The sequence below is a fragment of the Quercus lobata genome, chromosome 8 (assembly GCF_001633185.2).
Source record: "Quercus lobata isolate SW786 chromosome 8, ValleyOak3.0 Primary Assembly, whole genome shotgun sequence".
NCBI lineage: Eukaryota > Viridiplantae > Streptophyta > Magnoliopsida > Fagales > Fagaceae > Quercus > Quercus lobata.
The window spans coordinates 39,466,530-39,492,378 of NC_044911.1; the positions used below are offsets into that span (position 1 = coordinate 39,466,530).

Genomic DNA, 25,849 nt, shown 5'->3' on the forward strand with positions numbered 1-25,849 from the left:
ATTCTCAATTGGACACTAATATAATTTTCAAGTTTTCCTTTCAATCACGTTTGAACGACATTATGAATTCAAAATGTGCTTTTTAGCAATTTGTAAAATACTCCATTCTTTATAAACCGCACAGCCAAACAAAAAGTTACTCACGTTTTCATTTAAAAGAAGAAAAAAGCGCATTTGTCCCGTAAAATCGTTGTAAACGGGGACCCATGATCTTCACTGCACCCAAGCTAAATGTTTTAAGTGCTATCCAATTTTGTGCTAATTTTATTTGCTCCCTGTAAATTGAATGTGGGCTCACAACTCACAAGTATGGTTGGATGAAATCTTGAGAGTACAATCATTTCGTGAAAATGCAAATAAGCATGATAGGAATCCATTCAAACAACATGCTAAACATTAAACCCATATTATAAAAATCGGCATGTTCTGTGCTTTGAAATTAAACTATGATTCAGAACAAAAAAGTTTGTGGATAAAATTTTCCAGTTCATCAAAACAATAAATAAATAAACAAACTATGACTGAAAATAAAAAAGTTTTAAAGATGTACTCGCATACACTACCTTCTACAAAAAATTTGATGGTAGATAAGATAACTTTCAATTCTTGAGGTATTTAACTAGTGATTTGATGAGTGTAACTTTCGATTTTATAATAATTATTCTTTACCATTAGGTCAAAATATTAATTGATTTCTTTTTTATGTAGCCAAGAAGACTCACTATGTGCCTCACAAGTCACAAGGTCAACTTTGGAATGTGAAACGGTAGAAAATAATTTTATCATCAATTAGAATAAGGGCAAGAATGCCCATAGAAGCTAGTATTGCGGATTTGCAATAAGATGGATAATATGGTATAGAACCACGTGTATATAGTCTACATCTTATTACTTTAAAAAAAAAAAAAAAAAAAAAAAAGGCCGTTAAGATAACAATTTTTTTATAGACAAAATTCATTTAATCAGTTGCTAGCTAGTCTCTCTCTTCCCAATTCATAAGATGATAGAAAGCATTCATAATATATAACAAATAAGAAGTCAAGATTCAAGAGAAATAGGCTTGGCATTATGATAATAAATATTAATTAAAACCCTTCTACATAAAGTTTTACATGGAGGATGAGAGAAGGTTGACCAATCATCATATATAATCATTACACACCATTGTGTGTGTATATGATAAGAATGTATACATAGAAATTGTATTGACATGTTTATCAATAGAATATCAACATTTATGAATCAACTTCGATTTATTTGATTATATATTATTAAAAAAAAAAACAGAAATCTTTGTTTAATTAGGGATTTCATCTGCAGCTTTGAGAATTATCTCAAAGGCATTTTCCACGCATGACTTGAATTTTTGGGGATCCAGGAATCCCTTCTCTATTACGGCGCTAACCCTCAGGCTTCCCATGTAACTTACTATTGATATAACAAGGTTCTGCAAATCCATATTAAAAAAAAAAAAAAAAAAAAATTTGTTACAATGGGCCATAAAAACAAGGTGTCCTGGAATTATTCATAAAGGTCATTGAATTCGAGAAATTTGTACATAAAATCGTATATCATGCTTCTTAATTTGTAATTTATTTTCCACTGTAATGACAAATAAAATACTGAAATAGTCCTTATATGTAAATTATAATTACTATTTATGTATTGCCCAAGGTCCCATTGCTAGTCCAATAAAAGGCAACAAAAAATTGTTTTCTGCCCTCCCAAAAAGAAAATTTAGGTGATTTCTTCTAATAAGTGTGGGTTTAGATTGGGATAGAAAATTAAAAATATATGATTATACAGCTTATTTTTGCTATTATTTATAGACCCCACTACATTTTTTGATACTATTTATGAACTCCACTATACTATTTTAACTAACTTTTACCTTTATCTACAGTACTTTCAGCAATAAGTTTTCAGTTTCAGTAAAATAAGCGATATCCAAACACCCTAAGTTAAAAGTAACAAAAACCATTCTCTAACTTCAAAAAACAACATCATTTTTTCCCCATGGGAGAAAAGCCAATGAAAAAAATCACATGATGCCTCTATCTATAGAGTATTTATAGAGTGCAGAGATCACAATTTTTCCCACAACTTTTGTCAAAACTTGCTTATGTGGCAAGTTGTGAGTAGTGAAATTGTGAACCCACTACTTTCTTTTACTCCATTATTCACGACTTACTACGTGAGCAAGTTATGTAAAAAATGTAGAAAAAATTGTGATTCTAGTATTTTACCTGTTTATAAGGCAACCTCTACATTAAAAATATGGCACAAATTATACTTCCATATTTATGGTAAGTTGGAATTGGGAAAAAAATTTATATATATATATATATATTTTTTTTTTATCTAAGAATCTTTATAAAATAAATTTATTTTTTCAAAGGCAAACTAGGTGGTACAACAATTATAATTTTATTATTTTACCTGAGGTATACCGAGCACCACGTAGTATAGACCTTTGATCGGATGATTATCCAAAGACACTTGTTCCAGTGGCCCGATCAAATTCGAAATCGACAAACTAGACTTCCATATTGTCCCATGTATGAATTTAGCGGCAGCCTGCAATAGTACCAGAATGTTCATATTACGAAAATTTCTGTTATGGTACACGTTCAAAAATAAATTCAATTCGTTTTTTTTTTAAACCTTTTTTTTCCCTCTTTGATGAATAATATTAAGTACTATTATGTGGCTTTGCAATTTGAAGAAATTGTTGTAAGAAAATTATATTGCTATATCAAAATAGAAGCACCAATCCAAGAATATGTGGCTTGCTTAGCAATTAAGGTACTAAATCCTCCCCAACCCCCGACCCCTCTTTTTTTCCTACCCGTTTTAATTTAGAAAAAAGACAACTATTTGACAATTTTAATAATTAATAATATGATATATAAGTATGCTATAAATTAATATTATAGTTTTGAAAAATTACCTCAAATTCCAATTGTGATTTGGAAAGCTAATTGAGTCTACGTCTTGAAGAAAGAAATATAAATTTGGTTATTTTTTTGGGAAAATGTTCATCTCCGAACTAGTTTGAGATAAACCATCCAAACTTCTTATATATCTTTTTGTTAGATGTGAATTTTGAAAATCTGACCGTTATATTATATGTTCTTATTATATCATTCATACTTGCAAAATTTCAAGAAGATCAAATATAAATAGTTATATCATCAATCATAATATTTAAATTTCAAGTTTTTGTGGTTTAAATTATACATAAAAAATAAGTTTATTGATCAAATAATAAATAATATCATATTTAAACAAAATTTGACATGCATGTTAAAAATATAAAGAACATACAATCAAATGGTTAGATTTTCAAAATTAACATCCAATAAAAAGATATAGGATAGGATTTAAGGGTTTCTCTCCAACGAGTTAAGAATATAAAGAACATGCAATCGAATTGTTAAAATTTTAAAATTAACATCCAATAAAAATATATAGGATAGGTTTGAAGGGTTTCTCTCTAAATTAGTTTGGAGAAAAACTTTGTCCACTTTCTTGAGTTTCCTTAGTGGGGAGAAAAGTTATTTCATGGAGTGGAATGAAACTTTATTCCTTATTAGAGAAGTGATGTATTTTTTTTGTCCACCATGGAATAGGATAAGTTTTATAGGTAGACCACGTGGCAAAGAATTTGATGGCTTTGGCCAAGGCGTCATCCTTATGGGGATGGAAAGGAGAATTTGTGGATCTTGGATTAATATTGTGAAGCGATAAAAAGAATGAGGTTTGCATGTGTGTGAGAGGCAATAAAATAAGGAGATTTTTCTTTTGCCATGAGACATGTATAAAGGAGGATAAATTTGGGGTTCCTTAGGGAGAGGTTTTTTGGGTGTTATAACCACTGAGAGTTGTTGTATCCAAAGTGAATGAATATCTCAGGTGAGTTCATATTAATTCTTAGAGAGAAAATATTATTTTATTTGGGGGATTTATTTTGTAATTCTTGAGAATATTTTGTAATTGATTTTATAATGGGAGATTTATTTGGAGTTTGCCCTTGATTTTTCTCTTCAAAGAGAAAGGTTTTCCTCATAAATTTATACGTTCTTGTGTGATATTAATATTTTGGCTTAGTAATTTTGGTGATAATATTTTGAAAATATTGATTAAATTTGTTAGTTGATTGTCTTAATTTACATAAAACTAATTGGGACCCAAGATATAGAATATCAAATGTTATAAGCAACAAGTATTTACTATTAAACTAAGTAGAGTATTTTAAAAAAAAAAAAAATTAAGATAACAGGGCTACATTAATATTTTGAAAAATATCAAATTAAGGAAGGTAGAAATAAGGAATTATTGCTGATGAATAAGATCATGTATGTACCTCAGGGCCTTTAAGTTTCTTCACAATATCCAAAAGCTTACTAGTGATATAAACACCTAATGAGCTTTTCTTCTTCTTGATTATCTTGTTTGCTGCCCACACAAACTCAAGTGGGTTTGCGGATTTATGATCATCCTTAAACTTTGGCATTGGTACATGCAAGAAGCTGAATCGGTTCCCCCATGGCACCTTTGACTTAGGTTCAAGCATCTCCTCAATTGACTTGTAGGCGCCACTCATTGTCCTAGTGTTGAGCAATACCAATGCTGTGGAATGTGATTTACTTGATTTATAGTTAATCTCTTGCATGCATAACCGGGTGCCGAGGAAGATTATTCCAGTAATTACATCATTTATCGTCTGTACTTAAGAAAAAAAAATTCAATTAAACAATAATTTTATAATATTTAAAAAAAATTAATTATGCATGCATTGTCAATAGATTTTCATGACAAATGAATATTCTTACTTATTTGAAATATATAATAAACATTAAAAAAATTCATTAAAAAAAGAAATCTATAAATATTTCAACAAACTACATTTTTTTTTTCCTTATCAAAATGGAGCAATCAAAACTAATAAATTTGCATACTCTAATACTAAATGATATTCGTATAAGTGCTTTTTTTTTCTCCCTGAGTCAGCTAAATTCAAAAGTGAACATTTTTTTAGGAACATTCAAAAGGAAACATTGTAATATTAAATTAAACGTAAGTATAAATCAATGTTGTCAATTCCATTTTGGTGCCCATTTCAGTTTATCTATTGGAAAAAAATAATTCGGTACCTGTTAATTCTAGTATAACCGAACCGGACCAACCGGTTAAACTGGGAACTGGACCTTAATCCAGTCCGGTTATTAGCTAAAACTGAAAATAAAGGTAAAACCAGGCAAACAGTGCAAACCATTGGTTCAACCGGCGTAACTGAAAACTGGTACGGTTAAACCGGTTTTACTCAACATTAATTGTAAATTTGACAGTGAAAATATTTATATTTGAGAATTATATGCCTAGTTGACAAAGTAATGTCATTTGCATTATCATCTAATTTTAGAATACAAAATCATACGTTGAAAATGAGTCAATAGAAAATTCAAATTAAAAAGTTCAATACAATTAGGGTGACAACAAAAATTCACAATATACCCCAATTTGCCAACAACCATAATCTACAAAGAATTTTTAAATTTTTTTTTTTTTTTTTTTTTTTTTATGGGTGCAATTAAGTTTTTTTTAAATCTCCTATTTGTGAGGTGGTAGGAAAATTTAGAAGTTTTGTGACATTAGGACTCTTAACCCTTGTGTGCGTGTTTGTTTCTAAAAAAAAAAAAATCGTGATTGTCCCATATTACTTAAGAGAATGTGTTAAGTGTAATATATCTTATCCCACTCTCCTTTAAAAGTTATTGTAACTTTTGAATAAAAATTTGGTGTGCCTTTATATTAGAATCTCATTTCCACTCCTTTGTGTACGTGTTTGTTTCTATAAAATGAAAAAAAAAAAAAGAAAAAAGAAAAAAATCTTAAATTTTATAATAAATACTTTGTGAACAGGTGGGGCCAAATTAGGTGAAGATGGCATGTTGGAAAGAGGATCATCACTATTTTAGATAGAATTTTGGCCTGCTTCCTACCTTTGGCCTCTTTCCCTTGGTCCCTTAATTAATTAGGATAACGTGAGCGCTAAGGCGACTCTTTTTTTTTTCTTTTTTTTTTTTTTTGAACGAAAGAGTGTTATTATTTCTCGGCCAGCAAATTGAATGAGAACATGAGGGGACCAAAATTATATTCTTTACCAGACAAAGAAAAAAAAAAAAGAGCAGTTATCCCTTTCTAAAATTTGGGCCGTCATTGGAATGCTAGCCGGAGATGGAAATTGAATGGAGAACATACATTACATTCTTTACCAGAAAAAGAAAAAAAGAGAGCAATTATGAAAAAAGTTGAAGGCCAGTTCAATATTAGCAATTTAAGCTTTATAATGTGTCAGGATTGGTATTTCTTGCATAAGTTTTGATTTTTCTTAGCTATTTTGTTAATTTATTCTCTCAAATCTTTATATGCAAAAAATCTCTCCCAAAAAATCTTTATATGCAAAAAATGTAAATGATGATTAAAATGTTTTACCCAGTCATAAATATTCATACAAATTAATGTTTTGCTATTAATTTAAGTATGTAAGGTATTTGAAACCCTCATAATTGTAAATTGTAATAAATCATATATGTGATTTCTTTTTTAGCTGAAAAAAAAAAATCATATATGTGATTTGTTTTTAACTAGGTGAATAAATTAAAATGGTAAGTTTAGCTATCTTATTTTTGACAAACTTAAATAAATCAATTAATCTAAACTGAAAAAAAGTTTATTTTCAAATTAGTTTGGAGGAAAATTTTGTCCATATATAAATATAAAGATTTAAAATACTTTGGTAAAATCACTATTAAAAAGCAAAAGGTTTTACTTATTTGAATGTTAAATAAATTTTTGGATGAAAAGTATAGAATACATTTAACAAACATATCATTAGGGATTACTACTAAGTGTATAATTGAAGAGATTTTTTATAGTAAATCACTACTACCATGCTTTCATCTGATGAGCGGATTTAATAGGCATTTTAGGTTATTAGCTAGTAGAAAAACGAAATGAAATTGAAATCATTAGCTAACTTGTGCTAAGAAATGCTGATCTTACCACTCCAAGCTTGGCCTTAATGTGTTTGATACTATCCAGAGAGAATATCATGTTTGTTATCATAATTGGCCGATGCTCGACTCCTTCAATCCCAGACCTTATCGGTGTTCGATCATCTTCAACCAAAGTACTTTTGAAAAAGCAAAAAGCAAAATCAGATACAGAGTTAAAGATCAAGGAAAAAAGTTTGGGAACTCTTCTACAAGAACTTTCTCTGTTGCTTTTTGACTGTGTGTGTTGGCGTGAAGGAAATGTTAGGGGAAGAGAAGGATTATCAGCTCTTTGCAGACAAGAGAGAAGTGCACCCATGAGGGAGTAGCCATCACCAAGCGCATGGTGAAGCTTGAATATGATAGTACCAGCTGCATTGCTTGTTGGATATTTAACCATGTGAATTTCCCATAGTGGTTTGTCTTCTGAAAAATGCTCCATTGAAATCCTTGATATATAATCTTCAAGATATTCATCGTATGATGTGGGTGACAAGCCAGTGGGGAAAATGGGGACATTAACATGCTTTTCAAGCTTCACCTCAACCCGTTTCCATTGCCTCTCTCCTTTTCCATCCATAACCTGTTCACAAATTCTCTCTACTAATTAGTGCCACTTTTAAAGGGAATAATGTAAGATTTGTAAGGCTTAGTCTAGAACTTGAATACACTTCACTTTTATGAAGAATCTAGGATACTTACTGGATTGGATGAAAGAGGAAGAATAATGATGGTAACAATTTCAGCGAATTGTGCTTTTGAAAATCATCATCCTACATTTCCTTAAATTAAAGAAAAAAGGACAACAAGAAGAACAATCTTATATTTTTTATTTCGTTCAACTAGAAAATTTAAAAAAATTATCTTGGCTCCCATTTAACCTTCCATGCATTTTGCCAAGAGCGTTATAACTCAATTAATTGACATCTTGGTATGTATAATATTCAGGGTTTATATCTTCTCTTTCTGTTATAACTATATATCAAATCATCAAATATCTTCCATTCATTTTTGTTTGTGTATTTCTTAAAAGGGGAACAAATAGACAAGATAATATTATTTTCCAAGAAATTGCAATTTTGTTAGTGGGAAAAACCGCAAAGTAGGTATTTTCTACTTTGAAAAAAAGCAAATAACATAGAGAGAGAGAGAGAGAGAGAGAGAGCACCATGATGGAGGAAAAGCGTGGATTAATGGGCAGGAACACATCCTTGAGCAATAACATGGTTCGGGCGTGGTTGATTGCAATTGGCACCTCAGTTTCCATAACACCCATAATGGATACCGATAGCACAGAGCTGTTATAGTATTGTGCACTAGGACTTGCTGGCCACAATCCTTCCTTTACCTCCATTTTTTTATTTATTGTTTCTTTAGCTTCTATAATTTTGCATTTGAAACAGTTTAATAGCAGACTTGTGGCATTCAAAGTTCAGCTAGAATGTTATATTTATATTATTTAGAGCACCGACGATAAGTTTGTCGTTTGTACAGAAAGTAGTAATACACTAATACCCCTAAAAAAAAGTGTTTGGCTATATTACATTTTAATCCTTATATATTTTCCTACCACCTCACATCAGGTATTGAGAGTTGTACCGGTTTGTTTCGGCCATTAAAGAAAAATAAAAAGAAGAATATGAGAAGGTTTTCCTTGTCAAGAACCCCAAAATAGAGTCCATTTTCTCCTCACCACCAAATCACACCCTCTGAATTTCTTGACCAAGGACTCACCTCTCCTATGTTGGCTATTTACAAGTAGGTGGTGCTCTAACCCGTGTGAGTTCCACTATCCTCTGTGTTTGTCTTCTTTTACTCACATGCCATTTTTGCCATTCTTGTCTTGTCTCATTCCGCAGCATGTCTTGAGTTCATGCTTATCTCCATAGTGTGAAGAGCATGGGCTCTTGGGCTTGTACTGCATCCTTTTGTCCCTTTGTGGGCTTGGACATTGTCTTGACAGAAGCTCCTACCCATCTAGCCTATTGGGCTTTAATTTTTGTTGCTCCTTTTCTTGCCATGCCTATGAGCTTGCCATGTTGGCCTATTGGATTTGTTACCTCTTCTTTTGGGCTTTCATAGCCCATTTACTTTACTTTTATCTCTTGTTGTACCCATGAGCCTGTTGGTTATCATTCTTGTCACATTGGTGCATTGGATTTATTACCCATTTTCTTGGGTTTCCATGACTTATTTACTTTACTTTTACCTCTTATTGTGTCCATGGGCCTATTGGCTATCATTCTTGCCATGTTGTCCCATTGGGTTTATTACTTCTTTGCTTGGATTTCCACGACCCATTTATTTTACTTTTACCTCTTATCGTGCCCATGAGCCTGCTGGCTATCATTCCTGTCATATTGGCGTATTGGGTTTATTACCTCTTTTTTGGACTTCCACGACCCATTTACTTTATTTTTACCTCTTTCATTTTTTTTTTCTCTCACATTTTCGTATTGTTGGGCTTTTTCTTTCATTGGCCTTTTTGTTAAAAATAGGTATCAACAAATATTCCATTGTCACATTCACATACCTTTTATTCTTTGTCACATCACCACGCACCATCATGCGACTTCCAACATGGCCACTAGTAGCCAACTACCATTAGCTCTCACCGCTACCACAATTATTGCCACTTTGATATTATCTTCACCGCTGCCAAACTACCATCATCTTGGTCCCTATCATATCTATAATAAAATATATATCATTATATAAATGAACTTAAATACCTATATAATTGATTCTAAAAAAAAAAAAAAAAAGACCAAAATAATTTTAAATTGTTAGGTAAATTTATCTGCTTTGGACTTATTTGTTTATAGTTATATGTCAAATTCGCTAAATTAAAGCACAATCAAAATAATATTCTTAAAAAAATTATAAATACCGACATAAAACAGAACATAAAATGTAAAGAATAAAAAAAAAAAGGTGCTATAATAAAGATTGAGAAAGTGAGAACATAATGTGTCAAATTTACAAAGTCCCAAGAGTTACTCACATAAGTCAAAGTTAAAGATGTCACTACAACAAAATGTATTTTCAGTGACGAAAAAATTCGTCACTAAAAGTCCAATTTTTCGTCACTAAGGACCTTTAGTGACGAAATTGGACTTTTAGTGACGAAACCCATTTCGTCACTGTAGCCCCGTCACTAAAAGTCCTTGTGACGAAAAACTTCGTCACTAAAAGTCCGATTTGATTTTTTTTTTAAAAACTTTTAGTGACGAAAACATTTCGTCACTAAATGTTTTCCTCACTAAAAACATTATTCAGTGACAAAAACATTTCGTCACTAAAAACACTTTAGTTTACTAAATCATATTTAGTGACGAATAATTTCGTCACTAAAACTATGTTCGGGTACATATAGTGACGAAAAAATTCGTCACTAAAACTATTTTTAAGAAAATCCAAGCACATATAGTGACGAAAATTTTCGTCACTAAAACCATTTCTTACAAATTTTTGCTATATTTAGTGACGAAATTTTCGTCACTAAAACAATTTTTTGTTGCTATATTTGTGACGAAAAAATTCGTCACTAAAACTTATTTTATGTTTTTATTTTTTTCATGGCTTTGATATTAACCTGTAACCTGTTATTACATTATTAAAACCTCACATTTGAATAATATATTTATTTCAACAACACATTTATAAAAAAAAGATCCATACATTCCACAAGTAAAAAATAAAACAAGTATCAAATTCAAACTCCTTCCATACAATAATTGTTTGCAACATATACACTAACTCAAGATGTTTTATAACAATACAAAAAGTGTAGCATAATATAATTAGAACTAACGGAAAATGTCCTCATATGTCTTCAAGTAATGCCAAAAGTAAATCTCCTAAAAGCCACCAATAAAAAATCTGCACAAATATAAAAACAATACTACATTAAAATCGTAAAGTAAAAACATTAATTATGTTATAAGTAATATTTCTAACAATGCATTAAGAGTATGTCACACCATGTAGTGTGGGTCAATTGCTAAAATAAAGTACTAACCAAAAATCCAGTATAGAGTTTTATAAGCTTTTAACTAAAATTTACTTCCTTTCCTCAAGCTAAGCTTACAACTTTCAGAAAAAATCCAAAGTTATTGCAAACAATGTGTATTAGCCTGCAAAAGAAAAGTTAAATTTATAAGTACTTCAATCTTGCAAATAGTGATACATGTGAGTAATGGGAGTCAAAGTCAAGACTTGTCAAAAGTGTTAGAAATTTCAACAAATATATGTGATAACAATCACAACAAATATATATGCTGGAGAACCTAAACAAATAAAATTAATGAAAGAAAAAGCAAAAAAAAAAATATTTCTCTACCGACCTTTTGAAGATATGAAAAGAGGGCCACTCTTGGAAACCTGTCAAAACATCTGATGTGTTAGAAACCATGAACAATCACTGCCTACCTAGTACTGACTTATTCACTTACTATTTGTAGTGTGTACACACAATAAATAATTGTTTTTTTTAAAGACAATGTTTTCATATCTGACCCAAGAGGCCCAAAAAAAAAAAAAACAAAAAAAAAAAAGAATTTAAGCCCATAATTATTGAATTTCAATCCATAAAGCACGGCATTTTTGGGCCCAGCAGCATTAAATCCATTCAAATACTCTCTTCTTTTTTTTCCCTTTTTTATTTTTTTTATTTCACTTTTTTTTTTTGAACTGTTATTTTATTTCACTTTAGGGCCTGATCAAAAGGGCCATTAAAATTAAACTATTACATCAATTTTTATTGGGCCAATGGGGATATTTTTGTACTTTTCAAAATATCCACCATCTGCCCAAAACAGCATTACTTGTATTTATTGTACACTACTATATATATAAGGCCACATCCTCTCATCTTCCTTCTACCTATAAGCTATAACACATTTTCTAGAAGCTTTCAAAACTTCAAACTCACGGTAAAAACTTTCATTCGTTCTCTGTTTTTTCTCTCTCTTTGTAATAAAGTTGTGTTGTTTTATATTCCTCTTTTTATGTAAAGGTTCACAACACTAATTTGTTTGTCCATAATAATAATAACACACCAACTACATTCGGTAATAACTCACTTTTTTTTTTTTTAATGGGAGGTAATGACTCACTTTACCCTCATACAGCCACTAACCAATATAATGTAATATTATATATAAATTATGGATAAAATTTAGATATAATTCTTTAAATGCAATACATTAAGATTTACTGTGTTTTATTGGTTAAAACAATTAAGTATTTGGATTTTTTTTTTAAGAAAAAAATTTACTCAGAAAACATCATAAAATACAAATGCGTTTTGTCTTTACAGAAGGAATACATCTCAAAATACACAACATTCCAATTATTTTCTAATGGCAACAACAAAATATGCCAAACAATAACAGACTCCTTATATCATTATAGCTTCCATCTTCTTTAGGGGCCAAGTCAAGATTTAAACCACTGCCAAAATCGATAAAACTCAACCTAATAAGGGCATTATTCACTTAAAATACTCCCTACTCCTACAAAACTTTTGTCCTCCTAAAGCTCAAACCAATGGTAAACTCAATAAAATAAAACAAAGCAATCAAAACTATTAAAAAAAAATCTGTTAAACATAAAGAAACATCATAATTCAGATTTAAAGGCAAGCATCATATACTTTGATAACAATCCAGAAAATGCAAATCCTATTGTTTGATAACTGTACAAGTGCAAATCCATCAAAACCCAACAAAACTAGCACATTTTAAAGAAGACCCAGAGAGCCAAATGGTCATAAAAAGTCGAAATTCTATGAGGATTTAAAAGTATAAGGCTGTAAAAGCATCAACAAACCTTGAAGATTAAAATTGAATCTCAATAGATAAGCTACCAAGAAGCTTGTTATAGTCCACTAGGCTGCAAAGTAGGCAGTAAAAAGATTTAGCATATGCATAGGAGGAGAACAAGAGAAAAGATGAAGTTAATGAAAATTGAACAGTATAAAACCTACAGGATTGTCAGTGAAAGATTACTGCCAAGTTCAGCTGGGACTGGTCCAGTGAAATTATTGTATCCCAAATCTAACACCTCCAACTCTTTTAGCTCACCAATTCCTTCAGGAATAATTCCGGTAAAAGAATTATTGCGCAAAACACTGCAGGGAAATGTAAAATGATAATAATACACATAAGAACATAAAATCATAAACAGCACAGTCTAGAAATTATTACACAACTAGGTAATGAACATATAAATGCTTACATAGACTTTATGTGAACTAGCTTTGTAAGATCAGTTGGCAATGTTCCTCCAAGATAAAGATCTTTCAAGTTCCTGCACATCTTATACATCTAACCTTTAAAATATGATTAGAGAACACAACCAGAAAACTAACATGCTTTAAGTACCATATGTCATGACAGCATTACTATTTAACTATATGTCCATTAATTAAGCCATGGGTTTGTGTATTGAATGATATATTGCAGTATCCATGGTATTAAACAGGATATTTAGAGTTAAAAGTATTTAACTTGTACAATTAAATCTTAACCAGCTTGAAATGGAGAGGATCCTATTCCACCCTAACCATAGATTTCTAAATCACAAAGTCTCTTTAAATAAAAATTGATTGAAGAAGTTAGAATCTAGCTGTTTTTACTTGAAATAACTAAAATTGTAACATACATACATCAAGCAAACTAGAAATCAACTCTAGCAGTAAAAACAATTTCCAAGAAAAGACGATTGCATTCATTCAATCAAACACAAAGAACCCTTTAACTGCTAGTGTAAGTGTATAATCCTTCTGTTTTTCAAATTACTGCTCTACTGGTATAACTTTGCAAGACAAGACAGTTCCTACTTCCTAGCAAAGACCCTATAAAACAATGGAAGTGCTAACGTGGAGCTTTTACCACAAAAAGAAGAGTTGGAAGATGAAATTTCTCCAAAACTGCAATACTTGCTAAAACAGCTTTCGATTTGCACCATATATGCTGTACTGGAAACTTTTTTTTTTTGGTTGATATTTTGATTTTAATGCATATCCTCATTAAAGCAATTGTATTTTACTTTTTCCAATATTACCACCCTCTTTTAGATTTTTTATTTTTATTTTTTTTTAAAAGTCAAAGCTCAATTAGAAACAATACCGACCAATTCAACGGTACAACAAAACTGAAGCTTTCTTGATCTATGCAAAATGGAACTAATTCTGACCACAGTGCAAACTACACTACCCACAAAAAGAAAAAGGAACAAAGAGTATGATGTACAAAATACTGCCTTGGCTTAATCAAACCCATCTCAATCTCTTCCGTCGATAGCTTCAAACCACTCCCAATCACAAAAACCCACTCACCCACCCACCTGCCACCACCGTAAACCCCAACCCAAAATCAACCCACCATTAGCCACCACCACCACCACCACAAACCATACCCACCCACAACTAAAAAAAACAAAACCACAACCTAGCCACCACCTTCAACCTTCCTCCTCCAAATCACAAAACAACTACCATCACAAACACAAAAGCCAGCCATCACAAAATTTCAGCTACCACCAAATCCGATCCACCACCAAAATGTGACCCATGACCCATCGTGACCAGGCGAAAGATGACTTTTCAGCAAAATAAGTGAAGATGGCTTGCTTTATAAAAATAAAAAAAAATAAAAAAAAAAACCAGTCGTGTGATTGAAGGCATACCATTTTCCCCATACTTTTGAAATGCTACTGAAGACTCTTCACCATCGTCATTAGCCCAAAGGACAACCAGGACGTACTTGACCAGAGGGATCAAGATTAAGGTGTATAGGACTAGTGATAATGCTCCAATAACATCTTCTTTTCCATTAATAGGTGCCTTGCTAAACATCACACTGAAGGTATATAATGGACTTGTTCCAACATCACCAAAGACAACCCCAAGGGTCTGGAAAGCAAGTGAAATTCTTCTTCCCATACTAAAGTCCTGCAATTATATTTACATAACCAAGACGATAAGTACTGGCCCTTTTTAAAAAAAAATCAACTGCTATATAATCAATCCTTTCCTCCTTCACTAAAGTACAAGATCAAAGCAAGTTTGCACTAATAAAAATATAAATTTTCTTCCAACTAAAAAAATTAATTAATCATCAAGAGAGGAGAAGTATAGAGTATAAGAAATTGTAATAATGGGATTATTTTATTCCTCTGAACTGTTACCAAAAAGCCCCGATCCAAGTCCCATATAATGATCTTCAACAAAAAAAAAAATGAAGAATTGAAAATAAGGTGGTACCAATTCCTTAGCTATTTCTCATTATTCTTCCATAGAGTAATAATTTAGACAAATCTTAAAATCCCAAATATCAGTCCCACCTTAAAGTGCATATAACGCTAAGAAAGATTCATACAAATCACAGAATCACGTTTGCAAATCGCTAAGACATACCAAACTCCATTTAAATTGAGTTCAACACACACTAAGTTCTAGTAAAGTAAAATCAAACTTTACTTATCTCATCAGAAATTTCTCATGAACCAAACAGTAACTATGACAAAAACACTTAAAATCAAACACACACACAGTGATTCACAATAGTTCCAAAAAGGAATAAGAATTCAGTACCTCATATTCATTTCTGACTGCGCCAGGGACCTCGAGGGCCTCGACATCGAAGGAGTCGATGCGTGGACCAGTGCGAATCAGTCTCTGCTCGGCATTGTCATCTTCATCTTCCGAATCCAACGCGGCAGACGTGTTCGCAGTCAGCTGCGAGGCATCGTCGTCTTCTTTCTTTCAGCTGTTTCAATTTTAAAGGACGAAGAAGAAGTGAGAGAGTGCCGTGAAGGCGAAGGGTTGCCGGAAAGGTCGCCGGGAAGGCGAAGGGTCACTGGGAAGTCGAAGGGTCACCGGTGCGATTTGGAGTGGGTATCGGAGTGTTTATTTGCAACGGCGAGCTGAAGCGTCGCCGTTGAGCTTAATTGGCGACGGTTGGCTCTTAACGGAGCTTCATCGGCGACGGTTTGAGCTTCATCGGCGACGGCTGAGCTTAATCGGCGACGGTGGGAGCTCAACGGAGACGGTGGTTTGGGTTTTTTTGGTTGGCTCTATGTTTTTTTTTTTTTTGACCGAAATGGCGTATTGAAATATTTGTGGCTCTTGGTTTTTTTTGGGTGGGCTGGGTATTGAAATTAGGCTTTTAAGTCTTTAGTGACGAATTCCGGTTTCGTCACTAAAGACCGGGCTTTGTTAAAATTTTTAGAGACGAAATTCATATTTCGTCACTAAATCATATTTTTAGTGACGAATTGTAATTTCGTCACTAAAAATATATAAGTGCAAAACTATTATTATTTTTAGTAACAAATATTTTTCGTCACTAATTCTTCCTTATAGTGACGAAAGGATTTTCGTCACTAATACTATCCATAGTAATACCTATAGTGATGAAATATTTCGTCACTAAAAATTTCAACTTTTAGCAACGAAATATTTCGTCACTATAGATTAATTAAACTCGCGCCAAAGTTTCCCTCCACTGGCGCCCATTTTTCAAATCACAATAGTGACGAAATTTATTTTTCGTCACTAAATGTTATAATTTTTTTCATTATTAGTGACGAAATTCATATTTCGTCACTAAAGCTGTATTTTTAGCGACGAAAAATATTTCCTCACTAATTTTCGTCACTAAAAATACATTTTGTTGTAGTGTGTGTAAATTTGTAAAATTGCTACAATAACCATGTAAATATACATGGTTACTGTAACTTTGTATATTATTATTATTATTATTATTTTTATCTTACCTCTTGTTTCACCAAATTCCTTTCTTTCTGTGAGTTTCAGTTAACACAACTGATAAAATCTCTAATGGTTGTTTAAGAGATCTAAGATTCAATCTCCGCCTACACTAAAAACTGATTGGTGTCTAGGTCTGATGATAAAAAACTATCATCAGAAGTGGACGCCATATGTTGAAACTCTCTCTCTCAAAAAAAAAAAAAAAAAAAAAAAAAAAACCTCTCTTTCTTTCTCTTTGTCTCCCTCTTTATGAAGATAATAATAAACAAAGAATGAAGAATGGTTATCTATATAATAAAGATTGAAAAAGTGAGAACATAATGTGTCTAATTTACACATTCAAGTCCTAAAGTTACTCACATCAGTCAAAGTTAAAAATATGTAAATTTGTAAAGTTTGCTACAATAACTATGTAAATATACATGGTTACAGTAACTTTGTATATTGTATATCATTATTTTTATTTTTATACATGGTTACTTTAATTGGATTTTCAATTTTGCACTACATGTCCTATTTAATTTTTAATTTTGTGCCAAATGAATTATTGAGTGCAAAAATCAAAGAATCCAAATTCAATTAGATTATAACTTGGATTTCAATTGGAGTCCAATTTTCCACAACATGTCCATCTAAATTTTTAATTTTTGTAGGAAGTGTATTATTGGGTGTGAAAATCAAAGAGTCTAAAACTAATTAAATTCTAAATTATATATATATATATATATAATTTAGAGGGTACTCAACGTCCTTCTTGAGAGAGAAGGGGAACACTATGTTGCAATGGAGAGAGCAGAGAGCTATCGAACAATGTTTTGGTTGCCATTTGTTAAGGAGAAGAATGTGCAGACAACCAGAGGTGGAGGAGGGGCTTTGGGTATGTGCTTTTAGGTGAGGTATTGACCACAACCACTAGAAAGCACTTTCAGATTATGAGCATCATCGGCACTATCTCCTGACGGTTATTTCTCTGTGATGATTTTCATGACGAAACTGGGTTTTGATTTGGTTTGGTATTTGTGAGGGAGTGATCGTGTGTGCTAAGTTTATTGTTATAATGTCTAAAAATATCATGTCATTCGAGGGTGTAAATAGTCCCTTTTACGCCCGAAAATTTAAAAAAAAAAAAAAAAAATCCCGTTTACGCAGGTTCGTTTTAATTTAATCAAGCGAAATAAACTTGGCATGATAAAGCTTCCTTTTCTATTTTTTTTTATTTTTTTATTTTTGAGTTTAAAACAATTTTTCAATTTGAATTTATTTATTGTCAGTGAAGACACAGGAAGAAATTTTTAAGAAACTAAAGTTTAGGATTTGAAATTGAGTAAACCGCTAGGTTTAGTGTGTGTTAGTTTTTAGGAAAAAAAATATAGAGAGTGTGCTAATTTTTAGAAAAAAAGTTTATCAGGTAGTTTTTTTTTTAATTTTTTTTATTTAAATTTTGTTGAATTACAATTTTAACCCAATTTTTTATTTTTTAAGAATCAAGATTATCTAATTAGATTAGGGGTATTTTTGACATTTAAGCCCAATATTGCAAGATGCATTAAAAGTTAATACCCATCTACCTACGTACAGTTTTACATGGAGAATGAAAGAAAAGATGAACAATCATATATAAATTGTATTGACTTATTTATATAGAAAATCAATATTATGAATGAACTTCAATTTGTTGATTAAAAAAAAACATCTTTGTTTAAACAGGAATTTCATCGGCAGCTTTGAGAATTATCTCGAAGGCATTTGTCACGCATGACTTGAATCTTTGGGGATCCAAGAATCCTTTCTCCATTACGGCGCTTAGAGCATCTCCAGTAAATTCTCCAAATTTTTGTACTGTTTGGAGAATGAACAGTGACTTTTACCTTTTAGCTGTCCACTTTTTTAAATACACTTTCCAACAGATTCTCTATCCTATTCTTTATCTCATTTAAATATTATTTCTTTATTCATTATTTATTCCTTTTTTAACAACTACACATCTTCCAACATTTTTTTATTCAATACCTGATTATTATAATAGAAAAACATTTGAATGATGAATAGTAAAAGCTACAGTGTTCTCTACTTATACTCTTATAGAGAAGTACTGTGGCAAATCTACTCTACTCTAAAAAATAGAGATAGAGAAGCTATTGGAGTGGGTTTTTGGGGTGTTAATACTCTAAAATTGGTTTTAAAGAAGCCATTGGAGATGCTTTAATCCTCATGTTTCCCATATAACTTACTATTGTTATAATAAGGTTCTGCAAATCCATTTAATAAAAAACAAGCACATGCTAAGGTGGGCCACAAAATATGATGAATCTAATTGAAAGCAAGGTTCTATTAAAAAAATAAGAAAGCAAGGTGTTCTAAAATTATTCATAAAGGTAATTGAATTTGAGGAATTTTTTCACATTAAATCATAAATCATGCTTGTTAATTTGTTCTGTACTTTCCGCTGTAAAGACCAAAAAAAAGAGAAAGTGAACACTAAAGATTTGAGGATAAGTGTAAAAAAATCATTATGTGATTGCTTCTAATAAGTAGAAAGTTACAAATATCATTCTGTGACTTCGAAAAACAGAATCATTTTTATGACTTGAAAAAAAGAAAAGAAAAAAACCAATGAAAGGAAAGCACATGCTCTATGTTTTATGAGGCAAACATGTCACATTTATACTTCCATATCTACGAGATGGATTATAAAAATTAAAAAAATAATCTACAAGAAGGTGGAATTTGGAATTTTTTTATCGAAAAATCTTTATAAAAGATATTTACTTGTTTAAGGCAAACTAGGTGGTATATATAATAGAGGAGTGCTATGTTCATAATATTTTTACAAAAAATCATAGATGGTAAGTTATTGTTAGTTCTAATTTGAATCTACAACTTAAACTATTTTTTTGCCCACTTATAACGACTAATAGCAACTCACTACTTAAAATTTGTTGTGAAAATATTTTAAAAATGTTGTAGAGATAGCATTTCTATGTATAATAACAGTTTTAATTTTACATTTTTACCTGAGGTACACCTAACACCATGAAGTATAGACCTTTAATCGGATGATTATCCAAAGACACTTGTTCCACTGGCCCGATCACATTTGAAATTGACAAACTAGATTTCTTTAACGTCCCATGGATGAATCTAGCGGCTGCCTGCAGCAGTACAAGAATGCCGAAAAGATCTTATAGAGCACGTATTCAAATATAAATTCAACTACTTTAGAATCGTGTATATGCAAATGTACAATTAAAAAAAAAAAAAAAACACTTTCTCACACACACCACACACATATATATAATAAATAACGGTTGTTTATAGTATTATGTAAAAAGTTGATTAATTTGAATTATTTTTAACTAAACAAACAAATGGAGTTGGAAAGCATAATTTTTCAAACTCTCTTTTTCTAATTTTAGATATGTGATTGAGTTTCTTAAAGTTCATTTATATTGATCTTATTGTATTCTGCACTAAATAATTAACTTACTTGACATAAAAATTAAAAATTTTAGATGAGACACATAACACAAAATTAAATTCTAATTTAGATTCTAATTAGATTTTATCTTAATTTTGACTATATATATATATATATGTATATATATATATAAGAATTTTTTTTTCAATATTTTTTTAAGAAAAAAATTGTATAACATTAAAATAAAATTACACTTTACCAACATAAACTATACCTCTATTTACATTTATGATCCTAAACTTTCAAAATGCATGATTACCATCCTAAACTGTTAAATTTGAACCCTATCATCTATTGGACTATTAAATTAGACTAGAAAACATGTCAAACTCATGCGAACTCTACATACATGGCATCACATGAACATACCAAATTTCCCCTCTTTAATCCTTTAAAATAAAATTATTTTACAAATTTAACTCTTATTTTGCCAAGTAACTTTTGTTTTAAAGGGATTAAAGAGGGTCAATTCAATTTGTTCACATATTGCCACGTATGCAGGAGTTACATGAGTCGCACATGACATATTTATCAATCCAAACTAATTAATAGCCCAATTAATTACGATAAAGTGCAAAGTAAAACACAAGTTATAGTTTAAGATATAGTCATGTATTCTGAAAGTTCACAGTGATAAATTGTAATTACCCTAATATTGATTAATATTAGGCGGCTTTGCAATGTGAAGAAATTGCTTCAAAAAAAATTAAATAATTAACTTTTGGATATCAAAATAGAGGCACCAATCGAAGATTATGTGGCTTGCTTATAAGGTATATACTATATACTGAATACAATCCCCTTTCACCCCTCCCACCCTTTTTCTACCCATTTTTATTCAAGAAAAGAAGAGCGAATTGACATTTTTAGTAATGTGATAGAAAAGTATGATATTAATATCAAATGTTATAAGTAGCAAGTATATGAACTATTAACTATTAAACTAGGTATGCCAAGAATTCTGTTGCTCAATATCTATATATATATATATATATATAAAAGTAGGGTTTTTAAATTTTTAAAAAAAGAAAAAAAAGAGAAAAGAAAAAAAAAAAGAACAAACATAATTGTTTTGAAAATTATCAAATGATTGAAGGTAGAAATAGTGAATTATTGGTGATGAATAAGATCATAATTGTTTTGAAAATTAATCTCCAAAACCCTACCAGTGAGATAAACACCCAATGAACTTTTCTTCTTCTTGATTATCTTGCTTGCTGCCCAAACAAAGTCAAGTGGGTTTGGAGATTTATGGTCCTTAAGCTCTAGCATTGGTACATGCAAGAAGGTGAATTGGTTCCCCCATGGCACCTTTGAGTTTGGTTTAAGCATCTCCTCAACTGACTTGTAGCCACTCATTATTCTAGTGTTGAGCAATACCAATGCTAGCTGTGGAATGTGATTTAGTTGGTTTATTGCTAATCTCTTGCGTGTATAACCGGGTGCCAAGGAAAATTATTCCAGTAATTACATCAATTACTGTCTACATTCGAGAAAATAAAATTTGGTTAAAAAATAATTTTACTATACTTTTGAAAATTAATTGTGTATTTTCTATAGATTTTTATAACAAATTAATCTTCATACTTATTAAAAAAATATAATAAAAATTAACAAAATTCATTGTATCACAAAAAAATAATTACATTAAAAAACTAAGTCTATAAATATTTCAACAAACTATATGAAGATGAAGAATAATAAATTTGCACAATGTATGCTAAATGATATCCGCATAAGGGTATATATATATATTTTTTTGAGTCAACTAAATTCATAATTAAGGGAACAAAGTAATATCAAACTTTTGTGCCTGATAATGCAAATGATCACAAGGTTGACACCAATCTGCGGACACCTAAGAAATAAAGTATAAAGACCTTGAAGGCTACCAAAAGTAAACTGGTGAAAGACGTGTATATCTTAATTAGGCTTACTAGTAGTTATCATACCTTTCTTTCATTGTTTGCCTTCTATTTAATCTCTTCGTGTGAGAAATTTTCTCCATGATTTTACTTAGGATTTGAAATTTGAACATTGGCATGTTATTTGGCTTAATGGATGATATAGAATTGTGACGATTTGATATGAGAATTTTGGCAATCATGATACCTATCAGTTGCCTCTAATTCCTAGACCTAACACAACATAAATTCACAATGCCCTAATTTGTCTATGATCTCATAGTTGGCCTACCATAATCTGCAATTTTTTTTAATAACCCATGCTTGAGGTGGTAGGAAAATTTAAGAGTGTTGTAAAATTGTTGCGACCTTAGAAGGACTTTTAAATTTATATTAAATACTTTGTTAATAGATTGAGTCAAAATTGGGTACAAAGTTAGAATTAGATCTGACTAAAATAGTTCATTGTTTCTATTATCTATACCTATCTATTCTTTGTGCGTGGGTGAAGATGGGTTAATAAGTCTAATTTTCCCAATCAATCCATATCTTGCTTCCGATTTAAAGGTGTCATTGTCAACACATTGTCATGAAGGTGAAGAGAGCATGTTGGCTAAGAGGGTAATTACTATTTTCAATATTTTGGATGCTAAAACTAGGGTTGTAGGAGAACTAAACCTAGGAATTTTGGATAAGTCTACTTTTGGAGCAATGCCACCTTCGAACTTTCTCCCTTGCTCACATAATTTATTAGACATGGAAAAATTGGACCCAACTCGAAGTCGAAATTTTTTAACTTAAAGTAAAAATAGTTTGACTCGTGACCCGACCCTTTTTATGGATTGGGTTGGGTCAACCCATTTCACCTGTGGCTCGACCCATTTTTAAGACAATTTTTTTAAAATTATTGTTAATGTCACATGACCTCAAACATCTAGTGTTCAAAAGCATTGGCCCTTGAATATACATGCATGGTGGAGCGAAAAGGGGTGCTTATAAGCTAATAATGTTTAATACTACTGCAAGTGTGTGTGCATATAATATATGTTATATGTAGCCTATAAGTAGTGATATAGGGCAAGGTACATATTTATGAAATAAGAGGATTAGTGATGCTATCTTGATTGATAAATTTGGTACATATGAAAGAAGCAAAAAGGTAATGAAAAATTTCTCCAATTTTGTAATATCTAATGCATAACATGTGCAATTTTCCAAATGAGACGTCATTTATTAGTAATGAGATATGCATCATGAAATTTATTTTTTATTTTATTTTTTATGGTGATGACATCATGATATCATTAGTGAATGGTGAACTTTGAATTGTTTAAATTCAAGAATCTTTTTATATTTTAAGGGTATATTTGGTAGACTGTAATAGGCACTGTAATGTAATAGTTGTTCCTATAATTTAGCTATTCAGTAATTTGGTTATGTTTCCATTACAAGGAATAGTTATTCCTTATAAATAGCTATTCTTTAAAATGAGGAATAACTATTCATCTCTAAAAGGGATGTAATAGATATTTCTTAGTTTGTGTATTGATTTCTAAAATTAATATATTTCCAAATAAAAAAACTTTCCATATGCACATAGCAATTATAAAAATTAAAAATCATAAAAAAAAAACTAATCTCTCTTTCAAATTAAAAAATATATATTATTTTTTAGGAAATATAACTATATGAGTAAAATATCTCCTAAAATATATCTTAAGTATGTTTTAAAATGTTTTCATTCCATTGTCTTTAGAGTTCTATTATTGTATTATCACCAAACAAATGAATAGTAATAAGCATTATATTATAGCATCTTGTATTCCTTGTAATACCTATTTCTATTCTTATGTAATTACCGTTACAGTTTACTAAACCTACCGTAAATGTTTTTTAATAAGTATTTTATTATTTTTTTTGTAAAAAAATAAGGATCAACCCAACCCGCTTACAATCCATTAAGGATAACTTGTTTTTGACCTGAATCTAATTAACCCAACTAATTTTCCTTGACCATAATTTATTAGGGTGGACAATAAGGGGATTTTATTTAATGAAAGAGTACTATTGTTTTTGGACCAACAAATGAGAATAAGCTAGGGGGGCCGAGATAATCTCTTTCTAACCCTTGGGCCATAGAGAGTGGAAGACTAGAGATGGATACCGATCCAGTCAAATTAAAAAACAGACCAATAGCTTAAAAGATGGGCAGGAACATCAAAAGATGGCTCAAAATTGTTTATCTGTCTTTATTTCCACACATGCCTTGATGTGCTATTTTAAGTGTTTTAAGAAAGACAGGAACATTCTGATCAAGACTTTCTGACTCTTCTTGCAACTTTTAGGTTAGAAGTATTAGATTGGAATTTGTGATGTATTTGGACGTTTTATTGTAATTGGGTTGTTCTTGTATTTAAGCTTTTCATTTTGTATGTGAGTTTAGTCACGGATTGCCAAAGGGGGAGATTGTTAGGTTCTAAAAGTTTAGAATAATTCACAAACCATGAACACAAACTTGTCTAGGTATAGATCTTAGAGTCTATAGAGTTTATTAGACATGCTCAAGGTGCTGCAAGTCAAAATACAAGAAAAGGGAAGCTACAGGTTCAAGAATTTGAAACATGCTAGGTTCGACCGATCGAGTACAAAGCTTGACCAATCGAGACACGGGTTTTGCAAAATTTTAATTAAGCCCAACAGCCCATTGGCCCATCAAGCAATTAGGATTTCAGATCTATTTCACATAGTATTTAAAGGAAACCCTAAGGCATGTTTTGAGATGACTTTGGAAGTGATTTTTTGAGATTTAAAAGGTGCTATGCCTTTTCCTTTTAAAGTCACTACCGGATATTATTTTCATACCATTAGAACCGGTAGATCTAGAGTTACTGCTACAAGATCAACAATTGCTGATGATCTAAAACCTTTGAGTGGGATCTCAAAATCACAAGCGTGGGTGTTTATGCATAGCAAATTCAAGATAGAAGAGTCCGTGGAGTCGAAGCTATACGTTGTCGTGTTAGTAAGCTCTATGAGAGGTAACTTTAGATTTAGGGTTTAAATCTATTGTAATCTTTCATTCTATCATAGTGGATTTGTTTGCCTTAAGGATAGGTTAGGTTAAATCCTCCCCAAGTTTTTTACCATCAAACTGTTGGTTTCATTGGTTTTCTTGAGTAATCATATCGTTGTTTTATTTATTTTTCCACACTACATGATATGGTATTTTGTTGTTTAACCTAGATCTCATAATTAACCTAGATAAATACTTGGCTAATTCAGTAGGTTAAACAATCTATTTTAAGGGGTCTAAAAAAACAAACATATATCATTATATATTAGTGCTAATTTTATCCAACAATGTGTGCTTGGACATGACTTAAAGCGTAGTTATGCCTAAGAAAAATAAAATTAAAAAACTTTTTACATAAGCATATAAGATAAAATATTATTCATAAAAAATATATATATTTTTTAAATCTTTGTTCCCAAACATACACAATAGTTTACTAGTTTCAAATTAGATCCAATATTTTTTTAAATCTAATCAACTTAAAAGATTATTTTTATTTTATTTTTTTGGGTTTGAAATCAAGATTTGATTTTTTTTTTTTTTTTCAATTGAATGGCT

The 25,849-nt window shown here is 30.8% G+C and overlaps 2 protein-coding genes across 7 annotated transcripts; both read right to left on the bottom strand.

The window, feature by feature from the left end:
- Positions 1–1,044: 1,044 nt before the first annotated feature.
- Positions 1,045–8,466, bottom strand: LOC115954929 (O-acyltransferase WSD1-like). 2 transcript variants are annotated; one of them, XM_031072931.1, is made up of 5 exons: positions 8,227–8,466; positions 7,069–7,641; positions 4,367–4,726; positions 2,440–2,577; positions 1,045–1,447 (listed from the first exon to the last, which is right to left on the bottom strand). In XM_031072931.1, exons 1-5 carry the CDS (start codon positions 8,410–8,412, stop codon positions 1,298–1,300), a joined length of 1,407 nt encoding a protein of 468 aa, XP_030928791.1. In that variant the 5' UTR covers positions 8,413–8,466; the 3' UTR covers positions 1,045–1,297. The 2 variants fall into 2 exon arrangements, with proteins under 2 accessions (XP_030928791.1, XP_030928792.1); XM_031072932.1 differs by lacking the exon at positions 8,227–8,466 and adding an exon at positions 7,761–7,840.
- A 2,537-nt stretch (positions 8,467–11,003) lies between these two features.
- On the bottom strand, positions 11,004–16,179 carry LOC115954982 (leucine-rich repeat protein FLOR 1-like). 5 transcript variants are annotated; one of them, XR_004083993.1, is made up of 7 exons: positions 15,658–16,179; positions 14,751–15,015; positions 13,299–13,387; positions 13,048–13,191; positions 12,891–12,953; positions 11,405–11,441; positions 11,006–11,194 (listed from the first exon to the last, which is right to left on the bottom strand). XR_004083993.1 is itself a non-coding variant. In XM_031072993.1 (6 exons), exons 1-4 carry the CDS (start codon positions 15,702–15,704, stop codon positions 12,899–12,901), a joined length of 318 nt encoding a protein of 105 aa, XP_030928853.1. In that variant the 5' UTR covers positions 15,705–16,179; the 3' UTR covers positions 11,004–11,194; positions 11,405–11,441; positions 12,891–12,898. The 5 variants fall into 5 exon arrangements, 2 of the variants coding, with proteins under 2 accessions (XP_030928853.1, XP_030928854.1); XR_004083992.1 differs by having other exon boundaries at positions 11,007–11,194; positions 13,299–13,370; XM_031072993.1 differs by lacking the exon at positions 14,751–15,015 and having other exon boundaries at positions 11,004–11,194; positions 13,299–13,370.
- Between the last annotated feature and the right edge of the window lie 9,670 nt (positions 16,180–25,849).